This window comes from Ammospiza caudacuta, chromosome 6 (assembly GCF_027887145.1).
Source record: "Ammospiza caudacuta isolate bAmmCau1 chromosome 6, bAmmCau1.pri, whole genome shotgun sequence".
Classification (NCBI taxonomy): Eukaryota; Metazoa; Chordata; class Aves; order Passeriformes; family Passerellidae; genus Ammospiza; species Ammospiza caudacuta.
Window position 1 is genome coordinate 57,850,737 of NC_080598.1, and position 14,962 is coordinate 57,865,698.

The 14,962-nt window shown below is 41.6% G+C and overlaps 1 protein-coding gene across 3 annotated transcripts; it reads right to left on the reverse strand.

Moving 5' to 3' along the window:
- Nucleotides 1-469: 469 nt before the first annotated feature.
- Nucleotides 470-14,962, reverse strand: LOC131558735 (SERTA domain-containing protein 2-like). 3 transcript variants are annotated; one of them, XM_058806724.1, is made up of 3 exons: nucleotides 14,907-14,962; nucleotides 11,871-11,989; nucleotides 470-4,357 (listed from the first exon to the last, which is right to left on the reverse strand). In XM_058806724.1, the coding sequence occupies exon 3, from the start codon at nucleotides 4,351-4,353 to the stop codon at nucleotides 3,502-3,504; it is 852 nt and encodes a 283-aa protein (XP_058662707.1). In that variant the 5' UTR covers nucleotides 4,354-4,357; nucleotides 11,871-11,989; nucleotides 14,907-14,962; the 3' UTR covers nucleotides 470-3,501. The 3 variants fall into 3 exon arrangements, with proteins under 3 accessions (XP_058662707.1, XP_058662709.1, XP_058662708.1); XM_058806726.1 differs by lacking the exon at nucleotides 14,907-14,962 and adding an exon at nucleotides 13,302-13,539; XM_058806725.1 differs by lacking the exon at nucleotides 14,907-14,962 and adding an exon at nucleotides 13,002-13,539.

A 14,962-nucleotide genomic window follows, 5' to 3' on the forward strand; every position in this document is an offset into this window, starting at 1 on the left:
CCATGAGCACACTGCAAGCCCCCGGGGCGGTCACCTATCTTTATACTCGAAGTTACATATACAATATTTATCATTTTTCCCCAATACCTTTTACCCTTATTAACCAGTGCACTTTTAGTAATAACCAATCCCAAAGTGCCAACATCACCACAGAAGATGGAGGCCAAGAAGAAGAAGAAGGACAGGACACGCCCCAATTCCTCCATCTTACTTCTTTAGACCCCCCTGTACAGAAATCCTAAACCCTGTGTCTTACACTCTAATTAACTTATCCCTTCACCATTTACCCAGTGAAATCCTCCCATCCTCATACAGGCGTCGTCTCCCGTGTAGGATCAAAGTGCAGCCACCAGACACTTCTGGTAACATTCCAGGACTCCCGAGCCCCCCAAGGGTGGTCTTGGCCACTCTGCACCTCCGTCCTGAGGTGCTGAGATCCCACACCAAACTGGGAGGATGAGATGCTGTGTAAGGCAATGACCACTGAGCAATGGAGGAGCAAACACCATGAAGACCCCCAGACCTTATTAAAAATCTGAATTATTATTGTTATAGGCATAACTGCCCAGGAATTGCAGTGTTCACAGTCCCTCTTTGAAGGCACCCAGCTCAAGCTGTGGTGCTTCCCTAAAGGAATCCATCCTTGAGGGTACGCGGAAACCTCATGTGGAACCCTGTTATGGGGCCTGGGATGGGTAATTATTTCTGTACAGGTTTGTAAGGTGTTTATTATTTCTAGGGACAAAGGATGGGGGAGAGGAGGAATATGGAGAAGGAAAAAAGATTCAAATGCCTTTGAAAAATGCTATATCTTTGTGAGTGAAAGACCAAAGAAAAGGTGGCAGGGTGCCATAGATTTTTTTATGCTTTGTTTTTAAAACAGTCACACACCAAAGGCTCCAAAATATAACTGGTTTAAATGCAAAACTGTGGCTTTTATTTCCAAACATACAATAAATAGGTCCACCACAACTAGCCTCTAACTTCATTTTACATGGAAGGATTTTAAAATTAATTTGTGCATATTTAAAAATTAAACTTCCCTTTGCACATAATTCCAAACATAACCGAACTGCATTACACACCAGCTCATGGTCTTGGCACTGTGACACAAGCAACCAATTAGAAACAGAGCTCTGTAGCCAGGACTTGTACAAAAATTGCATTTTGAATTGTTGATAAAAGATCTACCAACAATTAAATCTTTTGCTGCAGTATACAAAAAACTTTAGTACATAAATGTTGAAAAGCAAGTTGTCTTCTCTTCCGTTTCTGTAGAGACTGCAAGGTAAGTGGATTTATTAAGTGTTCACTATTTGCTATATGATACAATTTTCATACCAAAATATCTTTACTGCATAGTAACATTCCATATTTTCAAATGCAAAAAGAGATTAGATGCAGTCTTTTTATTTTATCCCTCACCACTGAATTTAAAGACATTTTTAACCGCATCTCTGTTTCATCACAGTGCAGAAGGCCCTTAATATTTCAAGGATTTATTCAGTCATATTTTTAATACAAAAGTAGAGGCTGAGGAAAAGCCAGAGTAGTCTATACACAATGCACAATCTGTGTACATTCTGAAGCTGTACCTCTTCAACAACTAGTTATACACTCTTCAAACAAATCCCTTTATCCAGCAATTCAAAATGCTTTAGATCAGAAGTTTTATATTAGAATCAATACAATATATGCATATAAATACATTTATACCCTTCAGTTGCTGAACAACCCAGATGGCTGCGAGGATGTGACCTGAAATGGTTCTCCATTGGCCTGGGATACCAAATTCTGTCGGCAGCTAACTGTTAACCAAGAGAGTCACAGTAAAAAATGGAGATCTCTGCACAAGGCAGGTGTGCCACAGCATCAGTTAAGACTAGAAATACCAGGTGACACCCTAGCCCCTTCAACAGGGCCAGGATTTCAACTTCTGTGAGATGCAACACACTGGCAACATTTTTTCCCCTCTGCCGACACTCCACTCATAAAAAGTCTCAGCAGAACAACAAAACCCCAAAAAATACAACAAACCATAGATAAGGTTTTACAACTGCAAGTTTCCAAGATAGGTGCTGCAGCTTTCAAGAACAAAGTAAAAGTTTTATAATTAAAAAAAAAAAAGAAGGAAAAAATAAAAACAAAATCCAAACCGAAAAGCAATGTGCAAGTGTGAAACTCAGAAGACGACAGCAGGGATCGATCTAGACCTCAGTCCAGGCTGAAACACAGAACCCAACCTGCCTGATGGAAAACCAGATAAAGCCCAGAGCCCCCAGCACTGGGTGGGTCCCCAGGGCTGTCCCAGCACAGGGTGATGTGTTCTCAGTGCTCTCAGCTTGGCTTCTCAAAGGATGCAGAAATGTTGGCCGAGTGAGTATCCTCCAAAGGTGCTAGAGGTTTTAAGTTTGAAGCGTTTCTTCCCACCAATGCCAGGTATAAAAATGTGTATCTCTTTAAATAATATTGCACATAAAAAAAATCATCTTAAAATCTGTAGTGAAAGCAGGGTTGAAGGACAGTGTTTTCCAAAAGAGAATAAAAAGCTACCTGTACACAGTAAATTTTAATTTAAAGAACGCCAAGATTATTCAAAATCTAAGCACATAATACTGACAGAAAAATGTTAAATTGCACAATCTACATATAAATTAATTTGTAAATACTTAAAAGTTTTTAAACATTGAATACCCTTGATTTCACAAATCAGCTAGGTCACTGTCAAAGGATCAACTTAATGAGTTAGAAGTACTTTCCCCCAGACAGAAACAGAAACAAAAAGATTTGCAGTCTCAGATGAAGCACTGGAAAGAGTTAAAGCATTTCAGCTCAGAGGTAGTGCTAAACACATCCAACTAGAAGTCCATTATATTTGAACTATGATGAAATAACGTAGTAAAATGTAGAAAGACTATAAAATTTACAAAAATAAATAGTTCTGAATGCTTTAGAAAATGCAAGAGACTTTGTTGGTAAGTGTCTTGATCTGCTTTTCTGACCAAAAGAAAGCAAAGCGTGTCTCATTTTTAAAATATACCCATCTCTAAGAACGTGTCTGCAATCCACGCAATCTAACTCTGCAACTTGACAGATGCCAGCTTGGCATAGACTCTGATATTAAAAATAAAGTGGAGGCTTTGTAAAAGATCACCTCATATGAAATTTGCTTTGCATGTAAATTCTTCTGTCAAATTAAAAATTGCACATAAAAAAGTTTATTGAAAGAGGCATGAGGGGTGATGAGGGTATGTGCCCATTGTTCCACATACACCCTGGAAGGAAAATGATGATTGCACAGTTCTGATAAATAATTTTTTTCTTTTTTAAAATCTGCCACTTTTTTGGTTTATGAGTTTTGGAATTATTTAGAAAATTCTACTATGGACAAATTATTATTTAGTTTGCTTTTAAAAGAATTCTTTACAACTATTCCAGTGGCTTTTATCCTGAAACCAAATGCAAGTGGCAGTCTAAAAGTATCTTTGGGTAAAACAAGTATCAGGATCCAACGAGAATTTCCATGATGTGGTCCAACTCACTCAGATCTGTTCTGCATATCTGAATGTTGTTTGCTGAAGAAGAATTACAAGATGGGAAGGTTTTCAATGGTTCTTCTGTAGCAAGAGATGGTGATCTGGGCGGCATCAGGGGAGGGCAACAGAAGTCTGAATCATACATTGAAGTGTCAATATCTTCAAAAATGTCATCTATTGCCAAATCCTTCAAGTAACTGGTTGAATTTGAAATCTCAAAGGAACCAAACACACATTCAGCTCCCTTCAAATCCTGTCTGTCATCTTCTAGTTTCAGACCAGTATTTTCTGGAAACTTTGGCTGGTCATCTCCAGTAGGAATCAGACAAGTAGGTGGGCTGATATCTTCTACAAAGTCTAAATCCTTCAGAATAGATGAAATAGCAGATGACATGTCATCATCTGACACGATCAGCAGGCTGCTCTCAATGGGGTCCTCCACGGAGCGCAGCTCACAGCAGTGGGACTCCTGCTGACCAACCCCTGCAGGCAGCTGCAGGGAGATGCCAGGGGCCTCCATCCCTGGGTAGCTGTGAGCAGCAGGAGCAATGCCAGGGCAGATGCTCACTGGCTGCTGGCTGCTCTCCTGCCTCATCTCCTCCTGGATCTGGCGCACGGTGTTGGCGATGAGCACGGAGCGGTGCAGGTTGGGCTCCACCAGCATTTTGTACGTCTGCAGCTTGGTGAGGCACATGTTGAGCACCAGCTGCCTCTTGAGGGGGTAGGACAGACCTCGACTGGAGTCAAAGGCACTCGAGAGACCAGCCATGCTCTCCTCATAGTCACTCAGCTTGCGCTTTAGGCCTCTCCCCAACATGAACCTGCAAGACAAAAATCCTGAGTTAACCTTGGGCAGGCCCAACAGACAATTCTGAAAAGTCTCTAGTGTACAATGGACTGGTTAGCTCAGACTTTTGATGTCACAGAACATCAAGAGGTAATAGTACTTCCACTGAAAACATGCACTTTCCAGCTATATTGTTTCATGGCAACTTTCTTCCTAAACAGAAAACGTGGAAGAAATATACTAACCCTTTTTTTATAAAGCTATATACTTCTAAGTATATCTGACTGTCCACATGAAATAAAATAGATGCTTGTATTAAGGATCAAACTACAGAATATTTCATAATTTCTATGTTAAAGTTCATTCTTGGGTACAGCAGGTAAGATTTCAAGCTAGTTTTCAACACCCATTTTGATCTCATTAAGCCATTCTAATGTCTTGCTCTAACATCTCTGAGAACATACATACATACAGAACTATGTAGGGCTGATTCTTCTCTTTTTTTCTTTGGTGACCCAAAATTGTTTTACAGCAAGACCAACATCAGGGCCTTCCATGGGATCCTTATATCCATTCCACATCTTGGTAATTTGGTTAAATGTGGGAGGAAATCTGGCTGGGCCACTGAGCTCACAGAGAGACAATGGGTTCACAACCTGCCACTGACTTCACACTAAGAACATCAGGCAGGAAGCTATCAAACAGCATTTGGGAAGGAAAAAAAATAGAATTTAGTTGCTTTCATTCTGCTTTGTGTGCTCTTGCACTGAAATACAGTAGGTCTAGAACAATGTGGTAAAAAAAAACTGGACACACAGATCTAAAATCCAAACAAATACCTGCTTGGGTACTTTGCAATTACCATCCCAAGTCTAAAGAGTTTTATTAGGGACAACAAGCCCTATGCAATCACTCATATAAACACATAAAAGGAGTGTACTCTGCACAGAAAACACTGGTAAAATCTTAGTTACACACATCCTAAAGTGTCCATGAATACAGACACCTTGTTCCTAAACTATTAAAAAAATGAAGCAATCATAAATTAGACACCAGTGGCAGATTAAGGGCAGATCCTTCATGCACAATGATCCAGACCCTGCATGCTGCTGAGGGCCTCCCAACTTCCTTTTCATGTGAGCACTGGGTGCTGCCAGCAACAGCTCAGCTGATGGCTGCAGCTGCCAGCTGCTCGCCTCTTGCTGGACTTTTGGGGACAAGGAGGAGGCAGCAGGAGAAAGCCTCTTTTACTTTCAGGGTTTCTCCAGATCTGCAGGGCTCCATGGCTATGCCCATCTGCCCAGACAAGGCTTTGGAGAACTCTGCTCCTCTGGAGGAACAGAAAGCAAGCAAGCAGTGCATCCTCCTCAGCAAGACACATGAGAGAAAACAGCTGCTGCAGGGCTTTAGGTGTCACACTTCTCAATAGTAAACACTTTCTGCTCTTTTAAGGACATACCTGGATAAAATTCAACTTGTCCTAGGACTGCATTTTTACTTAGTAGGGAGTAGCCTGGTCTATCTTCAGCACAGTCACTCTTGAAACAGCAACAAACTTTAATTACTTGCAATCTTACCACCTCTGCAACTTTTTAACTTTGGAACCCTGATTTTCTCCAAAGTTTTCTGCTGAAGTGCCACAGCACGAGCTGAATCTCTTTGAAAACCAGAAGGTGTCTGGAAGTGGTGTACCTGTTCACCTGGGTCATCATCCCACACTGATCATGTATCCCTCTCCCACTCCAGCACCCCATTAAGAGTAAACAGACTCAGCCAGTACTGAGCGCTCCATTACAACAAAATCAGAACAAATATGGATACAAAGTTCAGGCACAAAATATAAAAGCATTCTGGGGAGGCAGTGTGTGTATGTGTGTGTGTGTGTGTGTGTGTGTCAAGGATCCTCAAACTATTCACAATAATGTCAGTAACTGCTAATTTTTGACACAATCTATGGAAAATCACATTTATGTGGTACAAGTAGACTACAGCTAAATATACTGACTGTCGTAGTGGAAACAATTTATGCAAATCATAAACTCACAATAAAATTGAGAACTCTCCATTCAAGTAGCACTTAAATGTTGTGTACTACCTCAAGCATTACCTCACAGCATCACTGTAAGAACAAAAGTTATGCAACAAAACAGCTCTTCATTCACTAAGCACCATCATTCCCATACACTGCACACTAGTGGGGTTTGTTTGTTTTTCTCTCAATTAATTAAACCGACCAAAATTTACACCCATAAGGGAATGAAGATATGACCACACAGGAAACAGCAATTCTGACATATCACACATTCAGAATGCTTGGTTTTGATAATTTACTGCTCTTAATATATTTTTAAAATACACATTTATACTTTGTTAGACACACAGGACATACTATTCTTATCTCTTTGAATTATAAAAATGATGTTAATTCCTAACATCTCAAAAATGTGCTAGTATTTAAATTCTGTAAGCAAGCTTAAAGAGCAAGCAGACTATGATATGCAAGGATGTATAATTTCACAGAAACAACTTAATATCATGTGTTTTACTTTTCAATTCAAACAGTAGTCTTGTTAGACTAAATACTTCATGCTCCTATAGGCAGACACCCCCTTTTTAATTCCACAAATTTCCTTCATAAAATTTGTCCCAGAGCATTTTACAAACATGAAACAATGCTTGAGTACAACAGCACTTGACTATGAAAACGAAGTGCAAGAAACACTATTTGCCCCAACTTTAAAATGTTTCTACTTAACATACTCCCCACTCTCAAGATGTGTTTTTAAAATAAACAAACATAGTACTACCTTACATTTTAGAAATTCTGCCTAACACTGATTTATTGCCTAACAGTAAGGATCCTCTACTCTCCCCTCCAGGAGCAAGATGACTTCAGAGGTTACACAAAAATTTGTAAAAGGCTAATAAAAACCAGAGTACCAGTGGTACAGTGGATTTTAAAATGACTAGTGTCATGGTTGCTACAGGAGACATTAAATTTCAGTTCTTGTCAAACACACTCAGCTGCTGACCTACAAAAGACACAAAGCCCCTTTGTTAGCAGCTAATCTACATTTTATCAGGCCTTTTGCTTTACTTTCTAACACAAGAATTTCTGATTGGATCAGATCCTTAACACACTTCTGTGTATTTTTAAGTACCTTGTTCTGCTGTAGCACTGCCATTGACACCTCATCCCAAACCCAAAATTCAGAGTCAGATGCTCTCTTTCACAGCATTACTTTGCAGCAGAAGATGCTGATGGCATTATTTAATTATGCAATGCTTATCCCACTTCAATTTCTGGTGGTGAGGCAAACAAGCAGCCGTGCACACACAAACCTCCAGTTGCTGATCAGAGAGGAGCAGTGTCAGCCCTTCCATCAGCTCAGAGCAGCACAATCTGGGCACACCAAAGCAAAGTCTTCAAAAACTGCACTCTCCTCACTCCAGCTTAATTCCAGGAACCTACTCACATCTCACAAAACTGGGTCACCTAACAGGATTTAGGAATGTGCCAATCTGATAACTCTGTGATTTGTAAGTAAATAAACGAAATAAAAATGAAAAGTTTATGCCAACTTCAAATGTAAGGTCCTCACATAGCTGTTCAATTATAAAAGCAGCAAACTTAAGTCACCCTCTTCTTGAACTTGAAAAAGTTCCACAACAATTTTTTTTTCTGTTCAGATGATCTATTTTAAAATCTTTTGTCATGAAAAACGCAGAAACAATAAGGAGCAACACATCTCAACTTTTTTCCTGGCATCTTCTCATCCTCTCCCATTATAGTAATGCAAACTGAGCCACAGCCCATTTATGGCAGAATGCTTTTTTAATGAAAATAATTTTTCAGATAGAGAGAAAAGGAAGCAAGTGAACTCAGTATTTGGGAGTACCAAACCATCTATTCACATCACTGAACTACAATGGAGTCTACACAGAAATTCAGCATGTTCCTCAGTTCCTTCCAGTCCTCCATGGAGGACATTTCATTGCAACTCCTCCCTGCTAGGATGGGAAGAAGCATCCAAGCACTGTAATCCTACACCATACCAGGGTTTGAAAAAACTTGGGAGGGAGGAATCACATCCCTGGTTGGTAAATCCACACCATACCAAACAAACAGGCCTGGTCAGGGCACAGCTACTCAGGAGAAACATTCCAGGCTACCAAGAAAAATTCACATTGCAACGTGTTGTGGACAATGCAGGGCCCGTGCCACCATTTCAGCTCCATCTGTCACACGGCCTGACAGTGCAGCTGCCACTGACACACGGCTGAAGTACAGCTGGGAACACTCTCAAGGAATAAAGCAATGTGAAAGCCCTCAATTACTTCTAGCTGAGCAAACTACTACTTAAAAAACTTTTTTGGAATATGAGGGAGAACTAAAAAGTTAAACAATGTTTAGAACTTAGGACCTCACAGAGTTTTATTTTTCAGTAGGGAAGAGCTTAAAAATGAGAGTATGAAACACAAGTGCCACGGTTAATATTGTCTGAACACAAACTTCTCATGCTCTGTATTAAACTACACAACAGTTATTTATTTACCACTAAATATGTTTAAATAGCAAGATCATCAATAAAGTATCTGGCCTTGTACCTGGCCTTTACGATCCAGGTAAAGATAACTGAATTCACAGTGGTACCTTATGGCTTTTCTTTTTAGAGTATTACTAAATTCAAACTTGCTTGATCCTTTCTCTACAGCCACACTGCTGTATTTTTCAGAACAAGACTGCCTCAAATTTTGAAATACTACTTTTTCTTACAGGACAAAACTACCAGCTCTGCAGGTGTGTAAGCACCTCATGAGTGAAAGCTGCCTGTCCAGTTTGCAGTAATGCAACTTAGGTATTAAAATCAAAATTAAGAGATTCCTTGCTATTGTAATTTGGGCAATTCCCTTTCAAAGTCTCCTTTGTCTTGTAACTATAGAAACCATGTAAGGGTAAAGACAGACAGACTCTCTGGGCTGTAGATCAGTGTTAGGGACTGACCAAGGCTGGCTGACAAACTGGTGCTCTGCTTTCCCCTCTCTCCATGGACACATCTCACAAGCACACATCCATCTGCAGAAGTGCAAAGGAAGACAAACACCCCAACAGTTACAGCTGTTCCCCAGAATTATTTGATGTATGCTGTACACTATTTTTAATGATAATCCTTCCCCTACCTGACACACATTTTTAGGCAACACAACTTCACAAGCAGTTTTAATCAAGTGCTGGACTGGCTATTGGTATTTCACATAGTAGAAAGTGCACAAGGAAATGGAAAGGCTGAAGGTGCAGTTAACAGACACAGCACAAATCCCTTCCTTCCATCCAGGCTTAGTGCTGATCACTTGGACATGCCTTACATAACAGTGTAAGCTGTCAGAGCACACAGAACATCTCTGAGCTGGAGATCCCCACACTACATCTTGCCTGTTACCCTGAGCAATGAGGGAAGGACTAAATGCCTTAGGAAACACCAAACGGAAAAAGTTTAGACCTGAAGATGCTTCCAAACGTCCAGAAGTGTGCTTAAATCCATTGCCTCCCCATCCCCCTCAGCCCTGCCCCAGTTTAGCCAAGATGAGTAACTGCTGGAGAAGGCACAAGTGACTAAAAGTGTGCATACAGGGAGGAGTGCAGTCCTACCAGCTCACTCCCATACCTAAACTCCTATGCAACAGCTTCTCCACAGCAGTCAAATCACCAGAAAATGGCTGCTCAAAGACAGAAGACTTAATGTCAACTTTTTGGTCAACAAATCCTGACCTGTAACACACCCACAGTCTGGTACAAAGAACTGGAACACAGAACCAAGACAGGCTACTGTTCAGACTCAAGAAACCCCAGCAAAAACAACAAACAACCCCAAAACAAACACACACACAACAACTCTGCAAACAAAACAGAAAAAAACCCACACCTAAGGATTTCCCCACATTTTGAAAGTCAGACTAGCCTGAATAGCATTCATTAGGTACAGGAAAGGAATGAGAGGAAGACTGAGTTTAGTACAGAATTATTCTGGAATTAATAATGTTCCCACTGTCTTTCACTGCATTTTCTATACACTGAATATAAAAACACACGTTTTAGAGTTTTTAGGATTCTTTAATGCTATTTCACTATGTGTGGAAGTAGAAAATAAACCTGTATCATACACAAATATTTTAGGAGCTGAAGTGATGTTCAGGAAGCACTTGGAAAGGAGTTTTACTTTGATTTAAAAGTTAGTCTGAAAACCCCCAAAACAACCTGTTTATGTTATGTCTACTGGGATCTGGAAAATTCCTGCACTTAAGGACATCTTTCTAAGTTCCTTACTCTCATTTCATTTCACAAAGCACTGATAAGAGCTTTGGTTTACAAACTGTGGCAGCTGAGTTTCAGAGCATGGCATTTCACTCTGAAAAAGGAACTCTATTAGGATCTGTACCTTCCACAGCTACAACAAGTGGGTTCCAGTGCTCAGTAGAGAGAAACTTCCACCCATAAAAAACCCCAAACTAAACCCCTATCACTCTTGCCTGTCACTTGTGTATCTTGTTCCACATTTATTAATAAATCTCATGTGTATATTTTCAATGGGAGTGTGTTTAGGAAGGTTTTTTCAGGGATTCTGGGTGGATTTTTTTTTTTAAGTGGAAGAAAGGCCTGGAATAATTTAAACTAAGAATCAATAGTAGCTGGCAAAAGCTAATACATAATCAAGGGTTACTAAACCTAGAAACTCCCATAGTAAAACTAAACTATAATTAAATGAGAACCTAAGACTCATAAAGGAAACAAGAAGAACCAAACCACCATGGTTCCACCAAAGCATTTCACTGGAGAAACAAAGGATCATTCGAGCTGTAAATGCAATGCCAGACCTGTTCACAGCTTGTTCTAGTCAACTAACAGTTCTCAATCCCACATTTGCCTCCAACAGAGATACTAGATGCATTCCCCTACATAACACTGACACACCTTTTAGGGCTACAGTGATCTAAAAGATCTGCTAATAAAGGAAGTTACAGCTTATTAAATGTTAAAAATTGGCATGCCCATACTTTTAACAGAAAAAACTGGATCTAACAGTGAAAGCAAACAAGAAAAAAGCTCTTTTCCTGACAGAAGACTGTGCATTTATTCTTTCAATAACCATATCCGAAATCATTGAATTTTCTCTTGTAGTATACAACTTTACTTCAGTATCCAAAGTGCCACCTTCTCACAAGGCAGAACTGCAACACTCAATTTTAGCAGCTGAACAGTGGATCTTACCGTAAGAGTGACATCTCAGTTAAGTAATTTCCAATAAGAATGTGATCTTAAAGCAATGTTTTATTGCATTGTAATAATTCCCTCCTTATCAAGGAAAAAATAGTAAAGGAAATTCAGAATACTCAAACCAAAGTTTTTACCTCACTTTATATTATATATCTCATTTTTAAAAGACATATTTCAGTTTACCATTCTAATCCACATATAACATCTGCAGCCCATTACCAGAACATGTCCTAGGCATAAGATACAATTTCATAAAAACATACAAAGTAGTTACCCTTAGAAAACAGAGAGGAGTCCAGGCAGGAAGATTCTGGATTTTGCATAAAGCGTGGTCATCCAAGAGCCTTGAGCTATCCCAGAGGCCAAGCCATCCACTGAGGTAGGATGAGGCAACTTAAGAGGAAAAAAAAAAAAAACCCAAAATCAGAGTATTTAATTACCATGTCGTGGTTTTTAATTTTTTTAACTAGAAGCATTAAGCACACAATTCAATACAAATTTTTAAATTATTTGTGGTAAATTCTATTAAAGCAGATAAATGTGGGTTAAACCCCCTAAAATTCACAAATACACTGAAATAAGAGGACCTAACAGTTTTACCTGTGAACACATAAAATGTGGAAATTATATTTTGTAAATGAGTATTGCAGAATGCTGATCCTCTGAGCATTAGGCTTTAGGATAAGGACTTGCACTGCTACTTCCTACGGTTATTGAACACCAATTTACAACTGCAATCATCTCCAAAATTACATAATCAGGAGAGAGAATACCGTGCATTGTGAAGAACTACATTTCACAATTATCCCGTAATGCTTACAGGCTGCAAAAGAAGCTAGATTTTTATTTAATTCTACAACTTTCCTCTTTTTCAGCATACACAAAACCAGTATGAGGAGGCAGATGACAAGGAGTCCTGTGATTGTGTCTAATGTTCAATGTGGCAGCAGTTCCATCAAACTCCCTGACATAGCAACATCTGCAGTATGGCCAGAGACTACATGGATTAAATCATGATTAGCTCAAGGCATTGGTAACTGGGAAACGTGAAAAGGCTGAAGGGACAGTAAACTGTGGGCTAGGCTGGGAAACGTGGAGGGAATCGCAGGATCCATGCTCTTGAGGTCTCACCTCCACCCGGAGCACCAAACAGTGTACAAATTCCAAGGATGGAAGGCCTTGCAGGGGCTAAGAGCCTGCAGGCAGCAGTGGATGTGACATGCCAGTTTGTGCACATCACACACACAGACACCCGACCCAGCTACGGCAAACCTCAAATCACAAATGCACCGCAGGAGCAAGGATCAGCACTGGCTGCACAACACAGCCCTTGGTGAGCGAAAACCCAGAGTTCACACATTATTGCACAAATCTTAAAATAATACATAGTGAAAGGCAGTCTTACATTCAGACAGACGGGCAAGTAAACGCCTACAGTTCATCTTACATAGCAACTCATAGCCTGATGCTAGCAAAGGGCTCCTCCGCTTACAGAACCTCGGAACTGTAAAAATGCAGTAAAACAGCAGTAAAACGCCCGTGACCTCAGCAAGCCAAACCTAACCCACAGCAACAAACACATTAACATCTCCCTCCTCCTCCTCCTCGAAGCTGACTTCTTTCCCAGTATAATGATATCCACGCTATCTGTAAATAATTACAAAATAAAGAAACTCAAATAAGGAGATAAATGAAGATTCATAACCTATTTGCTCTGAAACAGCAGGACTTCAGGTGGTCACTATTGACGTTCATTTAAGTGTACTTGTTAGGTCACAGGGAGATGTGTGCAGTCACTGCATTTTCTATACACTAAATATAAAAACACATGTTTTAGAGTTTTAGGATTCTTTAATGCTAAAACAACTTCACAACGCTAACAAGCAAGACAACATCTTGAAAAGTTTTAGATTTCAGCACCTTAGGTAAAAAACCCCAAACCCAACAGAATTAGAAGCACTGGATAAAAAAAATAGAACTGTTACTTGTGGTTTAGAAGTCCAATATTTTGCTAGAAGGAGATGAAGTCAAGAAGTTTTCAAATTTAATTTCTTTATTAGATACTTCAAAGGATTCCTGCAGAAGTAACTGTGGAGGTTTTGACTTTTGCCCTGTATGATTTCTAGGCACACTGGGTTAAGTGTCAGGAAGAAGTACAAAATGTAAGGTTATTAGGTGTAAATTTTACAATCTGTTAGGAAAAAAAAAACAACTATAGAAGACAGAGTAGCTGCAAATCATTATGAATTATATCTCTAGTGGATGACTTTCTGTCTTCCCTTTCTAGTACGTGTTTAGGGGTCACTTTAGAATTTTGAAATTACAGCATCATTTAAATGTTAATGGAATTTCCCACATTACAGTTAACTGCCCGAACTATGGAATTTTAGCCACATCAAAAAATAAAGTGGAAAACTACTGCATAAGGCCCCCACCTATGCTTTTAGAAACGAGCATTCCAACACAGTTCGAAAAATTCCAGGCCTAACTAGGGCAGAAATTATTAACTGCACCTATTCGCGAGCTCAATCTGCAATATGCACAGCGACCAATCTTACGCTCCTCCAGTCCCATCCACCTGCTCGTAGCCCAGACTAACACACGTTTATTAAACCCAGCAAAACCCGCTATTAAAAATGCAGCTTATCCACGAGTCGCAAGCACGGAGCGGCAGCGATCAGGAGAGCCAGGATGGAGCGCCCGGGATTCAGGGGGAGCGCTTTCCTGCCGCCCTCCCGCGGCTCCTGCCACCATTTGGCCTTTGTGGAAGGAGCGTCGGTGCTTCCTGCGGCCGTCCCGCCCCCGCCGCGGCCGTGGGCAGCGGTAACCAGAGACAACCTTGGGCTTCCCGAGCTGCGAAAAGTTACACTCCTCCCCCTTCCTCCCTCCGCCCGGCTCGCTCGGACCCCGGCCGGGCTAATTATAACTGCGCGAACAACTTCCACCGCCGCCCGCGCTCCGGCCGCTCCTCCCGCGCCCAGCCCGGCTCCCCGGGGCCGCACCCGCACCCGGCGCCGCTCTGCCCCCGCGCCCAGCCCGGCTCCCCGGGGCCGCCGTCTGTCCGCCCCGCACCGCCCCGGGGCCCGCCGTGCGCTCCACCTGTCCCCGCCGTCCCCTCCTCTCCCTCCGCACCGCCGGCTGCCCCTCCGCCCCTCACCGGCAGGGCCCCCCCCCGCGCCGTCGGGGCTCCCGCCGCCCCCGCCTCGGCCTCCCGCCGTGCCCCGCCGTCACCCCGCGACCGCTGCCGCCCTCCCCCTGCCCGCGGCTGCCAGCCCCGCGCCCTCCCGCCGCCTCCCGCCCGGCGCCCCACCTGGGAGCGGAGGAAGCCCCGTTCGTTCGCGGCCGGCAGCGCTCCCTCCCTTCGCC